Source organism: Sceloporus undulatus, chromosome 9 (assembly GCF_019175285.1).
Source record: "Sceloporus undulatus isolate JIND9_A2432 ecotype Alabama chromosome 9, SceUnd_v1.1, whole genome shotgun sequence".
Classification (NCBI taxonomy): domain Eukaryota; kingdom Metazoa; phylum Chordata; class Lepidosauria; order Squamata; family Phrynosomatidae; genus Sceloporus; species Sceloporus undulatus.
The window spans coordinates 31,819,019-31,836,223 of NC_056530.1; the positions used below are offsets into that span (position 1 = coordinate 31,819,019).

Here is a 17,205-nt window from a genome sequence, read left to right on the forward strand (position 1 = left end):
AAGCCTAAAAATAAGAAGACATGAATAATAATTATAATGATGATAATTATAGTAATAATAATAATAATATCCGAAGCGGCAGCAGGCTGGGTAGTTAAAGTGGTCTCAAACTGGGCTATTTCTGCAGCCACCCTGATTTAATTTTATTTATTTTAATTTGTTTTTTATTATTTTTATTATTTATTTATAATTAATTAATTAATTATTATTTAGTTATTTATGATTTTATACACTGAAAAGTCACACTCTCTCAGCCTCAGAGGAGGGCCATGTCAAACCCATATTCTATTTATTCATTTATTTTTATTATTTTTTATTTATTTTTATCTTTTATTTTTAATTTTATTTTTTGTCTTTTTAATTTTTAATTTTATAATTATATTTTTTATAAAATTATATAATAATTATATAAAATAAAATAAATTTTTATATAATTTTATATAATTTTATAATATTAAATTATAATAGTAATATTAATTATATAAATTACATACACACACACACAGAAAACACTGGATCTGCGGTTATATATATATACGGTACATACATACATATATATTATATATATGTAATTTAATATGTATACACACACAACATTTGATCTGCAGGGAGAGCTGGAGTACAAATATATGATTATGATTATGATTATGATTACTATTACTATTATGACGCTCCTGGAAAGACGTGAAGTCAAAGGCTTTCATAGTTTCCTGTGGGTTTTCCTGCATCTATGGCTGGTATCTTCAGAGAAAGGTTTTGCAACTTCCAGAAAGCAGTCGCAGAAGCCTTGCAAATGCTCTCCATGCTCAGCTGGAGACTCGCACTCAGAACCTCTCTCTCCCATGAACATCAGCCTCACGGAAATGGAGAACTTGAACCCTGATCAGGAGCCTAGGATCTTTTCCCATTCCTCCAGCCTTATCTTTGCAAACCTATAATGTCGGTTTCTCACAACCTAAAAGGCAAAAGCGGCAAGGAGATGATGGAGCCAGGCGTGCGAACGACCAGCCCCGGTGCGTGCGAGTCGCACAGGGAATGAAACCAGACTCGCGCCGCCAGACGGACGCATGACGCAGGCAGTGGTTTGGGTTTTCCGCCAAGCGGCCTTTAGCCCTCAAATGCAGAACTAGTAACTCTTTGGCCACAGTCCTTGGCTGATACTCCTCTTCTTGAGTTTCCTGTGATGCATCACAAGCAAACGCTTTGCAGCCAAGGTTTGCTCTCCTTGGCCGGGATTTGCTTCCAGGACCCCTGGATGCTCAAGGCCCATTGAATACAAGGGCAGAGTCCTATACAGTAGTCTTCCTTACTGACAATGGCACAACCAAGGTTGGCTTTTGGGAATGTACATATATACATATATCCAAGCCATGGACGGTTGAAAGCTTGGAAACGGAGGGCTAAGTCATAATAATCATGAGAACCATGAAAGGAAATGATGCATTGCGCCTTTTCTGGCCAAATTCGGTGGATGGATTGGGGAGGATGTGATCTGCAGTCCTTAGGGAGGGAAAGAGGATCCCCAAATAGCGACAGATGTTCCTCTTTGCATCTCTGTTCCTCATTAAACCGCAACAAAGCCATTGGAGGCCATGGTTTAGTTGCATCTGGAAGGAAGCATCTCGGCGCATGAGGTTCAGAAAGGGCAGCAAGGGATTAATTCTGCAGAAAAGGGAGGATCTCCTTCTTCCGAAGAAGAGCATGCGTCACGAGTTCAAGTCACGGTCGCTGCAAAGAAAACCTACCCGGAAAGCAGAGGCTTCATGGCCTCTTTGTTGCTGAAAAACACAAAGGCCAATCCAATGGGACAGATGTCTTTTTATTAAAACTATCATCATATAAAATACACATATGGCAATGTACAGTGGGCCCTTGGTCCCAGGGCCACAGACTTTGGCGCACAGTAAAGCATGTCTCTGTGATACAATTCATGTTCATTTCATTGAAAGAAAGAAGAGGAGGGACCTGTTTTTTGTGGTTTTGCACCCAACTTTGCAAACCTCTGCCGTTTCCGCAGAAAATGCTATGCTCTGCTAAACCTTTTCTTTCTTCCTTTCGTCCTTCCTTCCTTTCTTTTTGCATTTTTACTTTTTTAAAATATATATATACTGTATTAAAAACCATCACAGAAGTACAAAATAGTTTTTATGGCAAACGCAAGAAAAAGCACATAACGGAGCTGCACGGTGTAACATCACAAGACGGCATCAAAACAATGCTGCAAATGTGTCCCTTTCTTCCAAAAGCATTTCCTATGACCTAAAAACGAATACAAATTGATGTTTGACATCCATTTTAGGAGGAACCCAGCAACTGGATGGGAATCTCTGACCTGACTTTGGTACTTTTCTAATGACAGGCTATAAATAATGGGAGGGAAACAAAACACAACGAAGGAGAGGCTGAGAAGAAAGGTTTGCAAGAAAACAAGGAACTTAAAAAGGGAAGCGTTACACTGCATTGCTGTCATTTCGGACCCAAACTCGGGGTCAGGAGGGGAAGATATATACATATATCTAGCTCAGGTGTGGATTTCCGTGACAACTTCCGTAAAAAACCACCTGCAATTTTCTGAGTTGATGTTCCTGGTTCACATGAGGCTGAAATAAATCTGGAAGTGCATTTGGCTCTCTATGACCTCTTCATCCATCCATTGGATGACGTACCATCCACCCATCCATAGTATCATCCATCCATCCATCCATCCATCCATCCATCCATGGACATTGGAATATGACTCTGGAGTCCTGGGTTCGATTCCCGTCTTGCCCACAAAACCCACTGGTTGAACTTGGACAAGTCACACTCTCTCAGCCTCCAAGGATGGCATTAGCAAACCTCCTCTGAACAAACCTTGCTAAGAAAACCCCTTCAAGTCACCATAAGATGGAATGGACTTCAAGGCACATAAGAAGAAAGTCACATTAAGGAAACTCTGGGTGCGTCTGCATTGCAGAAATAAACCCAGTGGCACTGGAGGTCTCCAATAGAGAAGGCTAAGTGTCTCACAAAACGACAAAACAACAAAACAAGTGTCCCAAAGCATCCAGTGTCCATCCATCAGACGACCGGGTCAGGAAGGTGAGAGGGAGACTGGACCATGGCATAGATGGTCGGAGATCCATCCGCTGGACTGCCCTTGGAGAGCCTGTCAAGCTCCTGGAAAGAGAAAGAAGAAACATCAACATGGAGATCTTGAGATGCAAAATGCCATCCCTTGCAATGGGAGGTTGTTGCTCCTATTGTTTCCAGTATATGGTGACCCCAAAGGCGAACCAGTAACTGGGATTTCTTGGAAAGGGTTTTCAGAGACCCTTTGCCATTGCCTTCCTCTGAGGCTGAGAGAGAGCGACTTGCTCAGGGTCAGCCACTGGGTTTAATGGATGAGCAGAGATTTGAACCCTGGCCTCTAGAGTCATAGGGGCTCGAAAGACTGGCATTTCAAGCTGTGATAGGGCTGAGTATTCACATGCTCCAAGCCCTTCTTTCTCCATGGGGCACCATTATGGCATGCGAGCATCCAGATGGCACATGTCACGATGGTGTCCCTTGTGTGCTGCTGCGCACAAGGGGCATCATAACGCCACGCTGCGCCATTTATGACATCCCTTCTATGGCGCAAAAAGGAGCTTGATGCGCCTATCTTTACAGCCCCTTCATCCAATGCTCAAACCACTATTCCATGTAACTCCACCATATGGCAACCCTTTCCAATAGTAGTAGTAGTAGTAGTAGTAGTAGTAGTAGTAGTAGTAGTAGTATTTTCTTACCCACCTCTCCCCATGGATCAAAGCAGGCGACAACAACAGTTAATGAAAGAGCAGTTAAAACACACATTGGTTTAAAAGGAGAAACAAGACGCACACCTACATGGCTCAGGTCCACATTATTTGGCAGACCGTTTCTCCTGGTATGAACCTGCCCAGACGCTGAGATCCTCTGGAGAAGCCCTTCTCACCATCCCAACACCTTCACAAAGACGTTTGGTGGGGACACGAGAGAGGGCCTTCTCAGCGGCTGCCCCTAGACTCTGGAACTCCCTGCCCAGGGAGATAAGAAAGGCTCCCTCCTTGATGGCTTTCCGACGACAGGTGAAGACCTACCTGCTCAAACAGGCATTTAAGGAATCACTATAAGAACAGGCAGGAATGTTGGACTAGTTTAATCATTCTGTTTAATGCATGTCATTTATCTATTTATTTTTAAAATGTTTTAATTGTACTTTTTGTTTGTTTGTTTTTTAATTGCTGTGAAGCCGCTCTGAGTCCCAGTCCTGGGAAAAGAGCGGGATATAAATAAATAAATAAATAAATAAATAAATAAATAAAATTTACAAATCCCAAACCCGCTGTTCTCTGGGTTTTCCTGCTTGGGGTAAAACCTAAGTAAAAACCCAGGGGCTTTTTGGCTGGATGTATTGAAGGGGGTTTTGCCTTCCTCTGAGGATGAGTGTGACTTGTACAGGGGCTTTCCAGAGCTGAATGGGAATTTGAACCCAGGACTCATGCTATCTCTATTGGAGTACTGTATTCAGGCATCTTTCCCTTTAAACCCCTTTGCAATCCAAATCCTGCCTTCCTCATCTGCTTCAGAGAGTTTTTGCTGGACGTCAGCCGGACTTTGCTGACCAACGGCCAGTCTCTTGGCCAAAGTGGCCCTGGTGTCCCAAGCCACAGTCAAAGATTTGGGAATTTCCAATTTAAAGAGGAAGAAAAACAACACAAAACAAAGACATGCATCCAGGCAGATTGTGCCAAGAGCCTGCAAAAGCATCCCTTTCGGATTGCAGGTCCCAGTATCCCCCCAATTAGGATTTATCAACCTGGGGTATATCCACACTGCAGAATTTAAAGCAGTTAACACCACTTTCATTAAAATAGTTCGACACCACTTTAATTGCTGTGACTCTATCCTGGGATTTGTAGTTTGGTGAGGGACCAGACAATTAAAATGGCATCAAACCGCATTAATTCTGCAATGTGGATACACCCCAAATTGCTCCTCAAACGATCGTATTTCCCCTTTTTGCACCAGCAAACTACAAGTCCCAGGATCTGACAAGAACGGAGCCATGGAGGTTAAACCGGTGCCAAAGTGCATTCATTCTGCAGTGTGGACACATCCCAAATTGATCCCAGAAAGCTCCCAATTTCCGTTTTTGCATCATTTGTTAGACAGCATATATCTTGCATTTGAATGCTGTATTTGAACAAGGCTCTTTTTTCCAAATCATTAGCTTTATGCAAAAGCAAATGTTTGCTTTCCTTGGTTAAACAGGGATTAGACAAGGGTTTGCTTGTTTCTTAGCAGTAGGTCCAGAGAAAATAAGCTGCAGTTTTCTTTGTGGTGCGTTAAGACCCCTAAAAGATATAAACAACAACAACAACAATATCCTCTCCCTATGGATCGAGGCAGGTTACAGAATGCAGTTCAGTACTTAATGCAATACATAATGCAATGAAATATGAAAAGATATCCTTTCTTTGCCCTCCTTGCTTGGCATCATAGGGTTGGAAGGACCCCAAGGGTCATCTAATCTGACCCCCTTTAGCTATATAAGAATATACAGCAAAAGTGTTTCCAGAGATGACCATCCAACCTCTGTTTAAGAGGAAACATTTTTGGAACGATGCCTTCACCCAAAAAACAAAACAACATGTGCGCATCTGTGTTTGCATTGCGTGTTTTGCTAAAGAGTTTGATTTATGGTTTGGAGAAGATTATCTTGGCAAGAAAAGCCCAGGAGAGGTTCGTCTTGGGGTCAAACATTAGACATAAATGACTTTAAGGCACGCAACAGCAACAATGATTGCATTTCTAACAAAAGCTGGAAAAAACAACCCTCTTCCATTTTGATGATCTGAAAGGGCTTTTAAGAGCATGCTCTTCTGTAGGTTTTTATCATTCCACCAATTAAATACAGTGCATTTTTTCCCAAGGGTTTTAACTCTATAAATCATTGAATTGCATTTTAACAAGCACTTTCTGCATGTTTTAATTTAGGTTTTCCTAGATGTTTCTATTGCAACACTAAATGCAATATAGTCCAGCTAAAAATGGATGCTAAAAACCCACCACTTAAAGGCCTCCAGGAGTTGTCCATCCAACCTTTCCATTTAAAGGCCTCCAAAGAGGACAAGTCCTCCATCTTTTGGATGAGTCCGTATCCCACTATTCAACATCCCTTGCAGCCAAGAAGATCTTCCTAATAACTTAGGTGGGATCAATTTCTTGCAATGTGGATCTATTAGTCTCTGGAGCAGCGGAAAACTAGGTCCCTCCATCTTATTCCTCCATGGCATTCTTTCAGGCGTTTAAAGTTGGATCCATCGTCTCACCTCTCCATCTTCTCTCCTCCAAATCAAACCTATCCAGCTCCCTAAACCCATAAAACTGGGGGTTTCTAGACCCTTTTCCATTTTGGTCAACCTTCTCTGGACGTGTTTCCAGTTTGTTAAATTGTGGTATCCAAAACTAGAGACCATATTCCAGGTGAGGCCTGACCAAAGCAGAATGGAGTGGTACTATTAGTTCCCTTGATATAGACACTTTGGCGGGTTACAGACCGCCGAAAAGCGGCAGTCTGCTGCCACCGCCGGTTGCAGCATCCGGAAACCGCAGCAAATGGCGCGGTTCCCGGACGCTGCAAAGAAGGAGCACGAAAATCGCACTCCTTCCTGCGTCCCGGAAGAGATGCCGCAAGTGCTGAAGCACACACTCACGGCGTCATTTCTGTGGCGCGACGTGTGGACGCAGCGCGTCTGCTACGTCAAAATGGCGGCGGCCGTGTGGAACGGCCACCGCCATTTCATACACTCTCAGTCCATACTAGGGTTAGGGGCGTCTGGAAGAGATGCCCCTTTCTAACCCTAGTACGTGCTGAGCACGTACTTTCCTGCCCGTTTGTAACGGGCCTTTGATACAGCCTAGGATCGCATTGGCCTTTCTAGCTGCAGCGTTGTTTCACATTCGGATTCTGACTTACTAAGACCCCTAGATCCCTTTCTTTTGTCCTGATCCAGGCTGCGAGGCTTTTAAATGAATGATATTCCTGGAAAGGGTTGCGCTGGTGAGAGCAAGGCAAGCAGATGTCAATATTTCATTTGTGAAATGAATAACCTGATCTTTGGCTGCAGCAGGTGCAGACACAAATACAAGCTGCCCATTGTTTGACTTCAAGGAAAGATTTGGATTGCAAGCAATTTTTTTGTATAAGAGTTGTAAAACCAAATTCTCAGACCATAAACTGAATGAGTCTCAGCTCAAAGTCTTCCAATGGACTTGGCAGGGTTTGGCAAAATGAGTTGGTCTCAAAAAGATATTAAAATAAGCATTGGAGCATAGCGATCCACCTGGCTTTCCAACTGTCCCAAATGTCATTGTTTGCAAAGGTAACTCAGTGGCGGCTGAGGATTCTGGAAGTTGTAGACCCCACACTTTCCCTTGTTCTGGAACGTTTGGAGATCCTTTCCCCCATATGGCCAAATGCACCTAGAACACCTTTCTTCATCTAGAACTTGCAAATCAATATGACATTTCTAAACTTACTCCAACCTGCATTTTTTGTTCAATGAACAGTAACATAAATGCAGATTGCAAGGGAGTAAGTTTTGGAATGAATATCAGTTAGCAAGGTTCTGTGGATATTGCTTTTTTGGACTAAAAGAGTTTGAAGTGGATGGAGAAATGGGGCGGAAAGGATTGTTGTAGAACAGGTGGAAATATTTGGGTTCCTGATTCATTTTCCATGCAAGGCTTTGATTTTTGGGGGATGACGCATTGGCAGGACGGACCTCCGCATGTGTTTCCATGTTATTTCTGGGGGAATAGATAGGAGGTGGGGCATCTTTTCTCCATGCCAAGCAAGCCATTCCTGGGATGGGTTGCAGCCTCCATCGAACAGCTGGGAATATATCATCCTTTCTGCCAGATGAAGGTATTTCCATAAGATCGCTTCTTCCTGGGGGAATAAATAGGAATCGGGGCACCTCTCCAGGCCTTTTCTCCATGCCAAGCAAGCCATTCCTGGGATGGCTTGAACAGCTGGGAATATACCATCCAATGCAACTCCTAGTGCTTCCTCTTTAGCAAAAAGTAATAGCAACTTCCTTTGTTGCTGCTAGGCTCTGCTTTTGACATTGCCCTGGGGTTTGGTTAAAATATACTATGAGTAGTTTAGTTATCCGGCAAACGACTTATTTTCCTGATTTGGATTAATCCTCTGCCTTCCCACATTTCCAGCTGGTTTTGAAAATGTCCCGGTTCCTCTCTCCTTCTCCCACTTTCTCCATTTGGCCTCAGATGATGTCTATTGGAAACTGGGTCCAAATTGCAAACGTTCCTTGTCCTCAGAAGAGGAAAGAGAGGATAGAATCTCCTTCCCAGTTGGATCGGGCAAAAGCAAACCGCTGCCCTTTCTCCTGGCTTGTCTTTTCCTCCCCATAAATAACATTTGCCACTTTGACCGCAACTCCGATGTTTCTCAGGACCCATGGGTCCCGGTTTTGAGCTCTGAAATGCTGGAGATGCGAGGCCAGAATTGCAAATTCTTGTGTTTCTCAAGAGCCAGAAAGGACTTGCAAAGGCGAATGAGAATTATAGCCAAATGGGCAGGGAGATGTCAGAAAAACAGGATAATGGGAGCCTGGTTTTTTTATAGCATTATTATTTTACAATGGTATTTATACCTCGCCCTTTATCCCTAAAGGCTGGCTGGAATATGTCCTGGCGCTTGACAGCTGCACAGCGGAGGCGAATTAAGCTGATACCCTTTGCAAACACAACTTTTCAGGAGGACTCAAGGAAGAGGTCACCTCTCGTGACATTCAGCACCAGGAACCAGATCAGGCAAAACGCAGCTTCATATTTCCAAACCTCCCACTTCTCATGCTCCAACCCCCCCCCCCCCAAAACCAAGGAAACCCTTTGGGAGACCTTGGGCAAGTCTCACTCTCTCAGCCTCAGAGGAGAGCCATGGTGCCAAACCCGCCCCTGAAGAAATGTTGCCAAGAAAACACTTGCCTTAGGATCACATAAAGACATGACCTGAAAATGTCCACAAAGACAAATTGTAATCACACCTTCCTTTTGGGAACAGGTTGTTCCTATTCACATTCCTGGGTAAGTTTTTGGAAAGCAGATACTCATCTTGAACGGAGAGCTCTAGGTCTTGGATGCCTGCCCCAAACTTTACAAATTGCCGATGGAGTTGGGGTCCCTTTCCGGTAAAGGAGAAAAATATGGACTATCTCCTAACACTTGCAGGGGGAGTATAGCCAAGGGCTGTTTTAATCCTCTTTTATTTGCAATAATCAATAATTCAGATTATTTGGACAGCTGGAGCGTTCCCTTGTAATCGCTGCTTATCATTGCTTGGCTTTTATTGCATCCATTTCTTCTGAGCAACGGTAGAAATGATAAGATAAAATGGGAGTAATATTGGATTTGTGTGTTCTCATGGTTCAGTTGCTTTGGCTGACAAAGCCATTTAAAAAAAGTAATTAACATTAAAATTAAAATGGAAACCGGTGCCAGGTGCACAAGTGGGCAGGGAGTTCTTCCGGAGCCATTTTGGCACTCTTTTGGAAGAGGCGAGTTCAAGTCACCACCCACAGCATCTCAGCAGCTGCATCCGAAGGTCGATTTCTCCAAGATAGGTGCAAAAAGTTGCAAGAGGTTGTTAAGGAGGTGTACTTTTAAGGATTTATAGTTTTTGGTCTTGAGAGGCATCAGCATGGTGCAGTGATATGAGCATTGGACTCTAGGGATGCATCCATACTGCAGAATTAATACGGTTTGGCACCGCTTTAACCGCCATGGCTCCATGCTGTGCAATTCTGGGATTTGTAGTTTGGCGAGATACCCAGCCTTGGTAAATAAATTGGTAAATTTAGGATGACAGCAATGCTACCGGCAATGAAAGGCTGCATCCACACCGTAGAATCAATGCATTTTGACACTGCTTTAGCTGCCATGGCTCAGTGCTTAGGGATCCTGGGATCTGTAGTTTTGCTTTGGCACAGAGCCCTCCATGCTCCCTATAGCATGGAGCCATGGCAGTTAAAGAGGTGTCTTGCTGCTGTTGTTGTTGTTGTGTGCCTTCAAGTTGTTTCTTCCGATGGGGCTTGCCATGGCCATTCAACTTAAGGTGACTTTAAGAGGTTTTCTTGGTAAAAATGTGTTCAGAGGAGGTTTTCCATTGCCATATTCTGAGGCTGAGAGAGTGCAACTTGGTTAAGGTCACCCAATGGGTTTCCATGGCTGAGCCAGGGTTTGAATCCTAATCTCTTAGTCATAGTCTGATGGTTGACCCACTCCAAACCGCATTAAATCTGCAGTGTTGCAGCATCCAAGGAGAACAGGGTTCGAATCCCCACCTGGCCATGGAAAGACTTGGGCAATTTGCCTTCTCTGAGCCAGAGAGGAAGGCCATGGTTTCCAAAGAAATCTTGTCAAGGAAAGCAGTTCTGCCAAAGGAGGAGAGCTGGAGGGACTCTGAGCACTTAGGAGAAAGTGCAAAGAGATGCTGGTGCCAAATACCCAAATCTTGTGTTGTGTTGTGCAACAATCTCACCTGGTCATTGTCCCTTACGTTTTGGACTTCCATGTACTGATCTTCAGGAACCTTATTTGCTTCCAAGGCAGAGTCCGCTGCAGAATCTAGTGGCTCTTCTAGTATTTCTGTAAGATTCAGAGCCCAGGATAAACCATACAAGGACAAAATCCCAAAGCATCACCTGGAAGAGACTTGTGCACCCCCAAAGTGTCCTGATTTGGCAAGAACAGCCCCAATTCATCTAACCCTAACCCTGACTGAGACCAAGATTTCCGTATCTCAACTTAGGCTGCATCCACACTGCAGAAATAATGCAGTTCAGCACCGCTTTAACTGTCATAAATCAATGCGATGGGATCCTGGATCTTGCAGTTTGTTGTGGCCTTCTGATAGGCAAACTACTGATCTCGGAATCTCTATACCATTGAGTCATGGCTGTTAAAGCAGTATCAAACTGCTTTATTTCGGCACTGTAGATACACCTTGGGGCATCAATTGTCCTAAATACTAAGAAGTCTTCTGTTTAGCTGCGCTTGCAATCATTTTGCTGGCCCCTTTTCACAGATCCTAGAATATATTTCTAAATACTGAACTACCTTACAAAATATGGCAAACCCCAGAACTCCGTATCATTGAGCCATCATGACTGTTAAAGCGGTATCAAACTGCTTTATTTCCGGAGTGTGGATACACTATGAGACTTCGACCATCCTAAATACTAAGAGAGGGCTTCCATTTGCTGTGCTTGCACTTGGTCATTTTGTTGCCCTCTTTTCCTGCATCCCTAAAATACATTTCTAAACCCTAAAACCAAACTTTTGAATCCTTGCAATGCTAGAAATCTGGGGGATGAAGGAAAAATGTCACTTGGGGGGTGACGAATTCTTATTTGGGGCCGCAAAGCTTTCGTTCCCACACTGAGCCCCATTGCTATACCTCTGGCCATGAGACTGGAAAGGTAACCTATGGAATTACAATGGGAAAACATACAAGGGCAGGATGTTATTGCAAGGAAGGGGATGTTTTGGCTTGGAGAGGAAAGGGCTTCCTTCCTCTCTTTCGGGAATTGCCTTACCTTCACTGCAGCGCGGCTGTTTCCTCCTTTTCTTCCAAATCCAGAAGCCTGACACCAACACAACCACAATCGCAATGGGAAAGATCAGCCACCAGTGTTCTTGTCTGCCATCTGCAAAGAAAGACAAAGTCTCTTTAGGTAGGAAGCATCTTTTTGGGTTGCAAATGGAAGAAATGGCCAGAAAGGATAGCCTCTGCTTCCATGGATAACCCCTTCCCACCATCTTAAACGGCAACAGTATCTTGACAACCTGTGACTAACATCACTATATACATACATACATACATATATATATATTCCTTGTATGATTCTAAACATCTTTGCCTGGCGAAGATGCTGGCGGAGCTTTGAAAGCTTGCATCGTGCATTTTGTGCATTTTGTATGGCCCAATAAAACTGTTTTGTGGGTTTGGGATGTTATTGTGCTATATGGCCAACCCTGGATTTATGTCATCTAGTGAGGGTTACTGGAACAGAATACTTTCAAAAGGAAAATTAGCCGATGGGCAATCCATGAAAACATTGCAGTCCGAAATCCGGTGCGTTAGGGAAATCCATAGTTTGGTAGGAGACCTTGCAGAGAACAAAAGGTTTCCGTAACCTTTGTTTTTGGAAATGTGCGCAGGCGGAGAAGAAGGGAGAAGAGAGCTCAAATTACTCCACGCCTTTCTCAACAAATTGTATTCCTTCCAAATGCAAAACAAGAAACTAATGGGGAGAAAAAAGAATTATGTAAACTTTGCCAAACTTTGTCAGGATGATTGATGCAATCTGTAGCTACGTTCCCAAAAAGCAATGAGACCAAAAGTAAACACTTTGTTCAGGGCTGGAGTCAAAGTATATCTGCTTTTTCCAGGGTTTTCTTTGCAGGGGGGAGGGGGGCAGTGCTATAGTACTATATATTGTGTTTTAACTCTGGGCTTGTGTGTTTTTAATGGCGGTTTGTATTTTAACTGGTATAGCCCACCTCAGGGCAGGAAAGAAGGACGGAGCAATGGATGCAAGCGACAGGAAAAGGGATTCTATGGCCTCATTCCCACTACCTTGTAAACTGGATCACAATTCGGTCTGAACTGTTTCAAAAGACCCAGGTTTCCATTTAAATCGAATCGCTGAAACGATTTGGTGGGGGGGAATGCGCCAGAACCATTTAAACCCGCGTCTTTTTGACACTGATTTTTTTCTGCGTCTTTTTGGACAAACTGATTCTGCACAAGCGTGAACCGGATGTAGATTGGAATCGATTTAAATTTGTCCGTTTTTGAAACAATTCATTTGTGAATGGGAACCGCAAGCGGGTTGTTTTATTAACAGGGAGATCGGGATAAACAAGGGGCGAACCACGCTCTGCTGTCGAATCGATCAATCGATTCAGATTGCACACCACATTTTTATTTGTAAGAATGAGGTCTTGCAAAGATAGGTAGGGAATGGGGTCTGCCTAAACATTACATCCCAATGGTAAGAGCTGTTCAACAATGGAAGATGCTGCTTTGGAGAGCAATGGAGTCTCCTTCTTTAGAGGTCTTTAAACAGAGGCTGGATGGCCATCTCTCAGGGATGCTTTGATGGAGAGTTCCTGCATGGTGGAATATAAAGTTGGACTGGAGCAGGGCCCTTCTTGGGGGTCTCTTCCAACGCAAGGATCCTGTAAAATGGAGATGGGGGGCACTGAATGACTCACCTGGACGGGGGCAGACGCTGGTCAAGTCAACGGAGGCTATCTTGCGATCGGCCAGATTGGTGACCAGGCAAGTGACATTGGATTCTGTTGGGTTGGACAAGTGGATGTGCCATCCTTTGGAGGAGAACCAATACCAATCTGGATCCCCTTCTAAGGGTCTGAGGGCATCCCCAATTTTCCAGGAGACATTGAGTCCTCCTTTTTCGGACACCAGACATTGCAAGGTTACGTTGCATTCAGATGAAGAATTGGGGGTTTCTTGGAGGAGATGAATTTGTGGCTCTGGAACGGGGTCTGTTAAAAATAGAGAAAACACTCCAGTCGTCCATTCCAAGAAGAGACAAAATCAACTCAAAGGGTTAATATTTCACTTTAACAATATCTACCTCATCTCTCCTGAGGCTGGCATAGAGGACAATAGATGTTTTCCATCAGAGATCTTTGCATTTTTAAAAGGCGTGTGATGTATCCCAGTATCTGGTAACCATTCTGAACTGTACCAACTACCAGTCGTCTACACTGTCGAAGTAATGCAGTTTGACACCACTTTCCACGCAGTAGCTCCATCCCATGGAACACTGGGATTTGTAGTTTTGGAAAGTGAGCCTCCTCTGCCAAAGAGTGCTGGCTCCTCACCAAACTACAGCTATGGCAGTTCAAATGTGGCCAAATTGCATCATTTCTGCAGCATAGATACACCTTAAAATGTGCACACATTTAAAAAAAATAAATACAAAACATCTTAAGGCTAGTCTACACATAAGTATGTTATGCAAACTGCTGTAGATTTTTGCACATTTGCATTCACTTTTGTGTGCAAATTTGCATTTAATTGCATCTAATGTGCCCAAAATGCGCAGCCATACAAATCCATGCAAAGCACAAGAACAGCCACACTTGCAATAATGTGCATTTATGTAGATTTCCATGGATACTACAGTAAAAACCATTAAGTCTTTTTCTGGGGAGTTGAGGACTTTTTTGGGTCTCCCCAAAGAAAATCCCAAACTCCAATAAATCACATGTGATCAGATCACAGTCTATTTTAATGCTGTAGACAAGTTGAAGTTAATGAGGAAACAGGTATATATATATATATATATATATATATTTGGTGGGGGAGATTCATACAAAAATATGCACCTACCTTTCGGAATAAATAAGCAGGAAATAAAAATGATTGAGGAAAAGAAGGAAGTTTTTCTCATCCTGGTATGAATCTCCATGAATGGCTGTTGGAAAAAACCCTATTATAAGGAATAGAATACCAGTCTGTTGTCTTCTCCAGCTTCAGAGCCGGACTGATGGAGATGGTCCAATGACTAATAAATGAAACAGTACAATAACTACTTACCATAAATCGTGAGACGGAAACAGTGTTCTTCAATCTTTGCTGGATGAAGCCTAACCCGAGCTTTATAGACTCCACTGTCCTCCTTCTCCAAATTTCGGATCCTCAGCGTGGTCTCATTGACCAGTTCCAACCTCATCCCAAACTGGTCTTTGGGATTCGGACGCTCCCATTTCCCATCTCTGAATTCGGCAATGGATAACCCTGTCCCATTTTGAGGCTGGAAGTCCCATTCAACCCTTGTCACTTCTTCCGATGGGGAGATGTTACTGACAGACAGCAAGGTGGATCTTCTCAGGACCCCATTGACCCGATGGAGAGGCGTCTGCACTGCATCATTTACGGCACCTTTAAAATGGTGGGAATGGATGGATGCAGAGAGAAAAGGAAAGGAAGAAATGTCAAATAGAATGATAAAGGGCAGAATCCGCGGATGATAGACCAGATGTTTAAAAGACCCCAAAATCCCTGGTTTTGTTCCTGTCGTTTCTGATTTTATTTTGGAGATCCAAACACATTTCGATTATCTCTGTATGCTCCTGGTATGATCAGAAACTTTTTCTACTACTTCCCCAAGTTGGTTTATTTTAACCTAGTACAGTATAAAATCCCCAAATCACCATCAGAGAGATAACAAGCATGGATTTGCAGGAACTAAGCAGAGTTGCTGTTGTTGTTATTTATTATTATTCCAATTTTGTTGTTGTTTACTGCCCTGCAGTTGACCCCGACTCATGGCAATCCTGTGGATGGGACAACGAAATTGGAATAGTAACATTAATAACAACAATAATATTTATTTCTTACCTGCCTCTTCCATTGGATCGAGGTGGGGAACAAGAGTTAAAAACCTATAATCTAAAACAAGACATCCGTTTAAAAAGGACAAATAAGATGTACGCATATCAAAACAATCCTCCTTTAAAATTCACAATTTAAACAAAGGAAGGACAAAGTCATCTGGATGTGCCCCAGCAGATAACCAAATCCCAGCAGATAACAAGGGCTCTCTGTACAATGCTTTAACCCAAAACAGCCAGAGTTTTGCAAGTGAAATGCAACCAAAAATCAATTCACAAAGTCTTAAGTAACTGCAGCATTTGTTTCTAAACAACTTCACCCAGGAAAATGAAATTTCAGGACTTCAAAACCATCACTGAATCATAGAATCCTAGTTGGAAGAGACCGCAAGGGCCCTGATCCAGTCCAACCCCATTTTGCCATGCAGGAAATCCAAATCAAAGCATCCCCATTGACAGATGGCCATCCAGCCTCTGTTTGAAGACCTCCAAGGAGGGAGACTGCACCAAAATCTGTGAGGACGGAGTGTGTTCCTCTGTCGAACAGCCCTTACTCTCAGAAAGTTCCTCCTAATGTTGAGGTGGAATCTCTTTTCCTGTAGCTTGCATCCATTGTCCCAGGTCCTGTTCTCTGGAGCATCAGAAAACAAGCTTGCTCCCTCCGCAATATGACATCCCTTCAAAATATTCAAACAGGGCTATTATATCACCAACATGAGAAAAACCAGGAGGAATAAACTGCGGCGTTCTACCTCTGACATCATTTGCTTACGAAAGGATGGGGGGAAAATAATGTCATTATCCATGGGTAATTTATCCATGACTTCTGAAAGGCAGATGCTCTCTCCGTAGCTTCTTGACATGGTGCTCCTTTCAGTTTCTTGTGAACAGTTGTGAAGAGACAAGACAGCAAAGCCCAGCAGTCCATCCTTGCCTTGCTAAGCCTGGACTTTGATTGTAGGTTGCTCTGGGCCTTCTCTTGGTCAGCTCCTTCAAAACCTGGACCCATTTCTCTCTGGAGTTAGAAAAGGTTGCATGAGGTTTTGTGAGACTTACCCAGGACTTACCCAGAAAGGAGCAGAAGAAGGTGGCAGAGAAGAAGAGGGGGGTCCATTGGAGCCTCCAGGGAAGAAGGGGTCTCTCCATCATCTCCATCTCAGAGGCAGACAGTTTTGGGGGTCATCAGGACCTCCATTTTGGCAGGAGAGGACTGAGGATCTTCTGCAGGGAAGCCATGCTGATGTTCTCTGCCTTGGCTGAGCTTTTGGTAACTGCAGAAAAGGGGTGGAACAAAGCAAGAGGGAAGGACACCAAGCCAAGCCTAAGCCAGATGTTTTGCACTTCCTTCAGTGGGGGAAGTGGAGGGAGACCCACGTGCCCCAAATAAAGATCCTTCCCCTCCAAATGAAACTTTCCTCCAGTCCCCCAAGTTCCTAGCACTGCAGTAACATAAAGCAATAGCTGAGCCTTTAGGGATACATATAACATATTAGACCTACAAAGAGAAGGGGGAAAGCAAAGGGACCCAGGAAATGCAAAGGGAATTTGGGTCTGGATGCCTTGCCGTCTGCAATGATGGATACTGGGGGGGGGGGGATTCTCACTTGGGGGGCTCTTTGCTGAAGTCTGGAAGATTTAGCTTTGCAGCAAAAGATCTCTTAAGTATAAAACTGCTATTGGTGCAAACCAAGTGGGGAACCTTCCCCAAATCTTTCCCTGAGCTTCCCTCCCTTCCAAATA

The 17,205-nt window shown here is 43.6% G+C and overlaps 1 protein-coding gene across 2 annotated transcripts; it reads right to left on the minus strand.

The window, feature by feature from the left end:
* Window positions 1-1,800: 1,800 nt before the first annotated feature.
* Window positions 1,801-16,928, minus strand: LOC121915791. Of its 2 annotated transcripts, none has more exons than XM_042440316.1 (6): window positions 16,533-16,928; window positions 14,669-15,013; window positions 13,315-13,608; window positions 11,631-11,741; window positions 10,574-10,680; window positions 1,801-3,159 (listed from the first exon to the last, which is right to left on the minus strand). In XM_042440316.1, exons 1-6 carry the CDS (start codon window positions 16,618-16,620, stop codon window positions 3,061-3,063), a joined length of 1,044 nt encoding a protein of 347 aa, XP_042296250.1. In that variant the 5' UTR covers window positions 16,621-16,928; the 3' UTR covers window positions 1,801-3,060. The 2 variants fall into 2 exon arrangements, with proteins under 2 accessions (XP_042296250.1, XP_042296251.1); XM_042440317.1 differs by lacking the exon at window positions 1,801-3,159 and adding an exon at window positions 4,267-5,360 and having other exon boundaries at window positions 16,533-16,921.
* Between the last annotated feature and the right edge of the window lie 277 nt (window positions 16,929-17,205).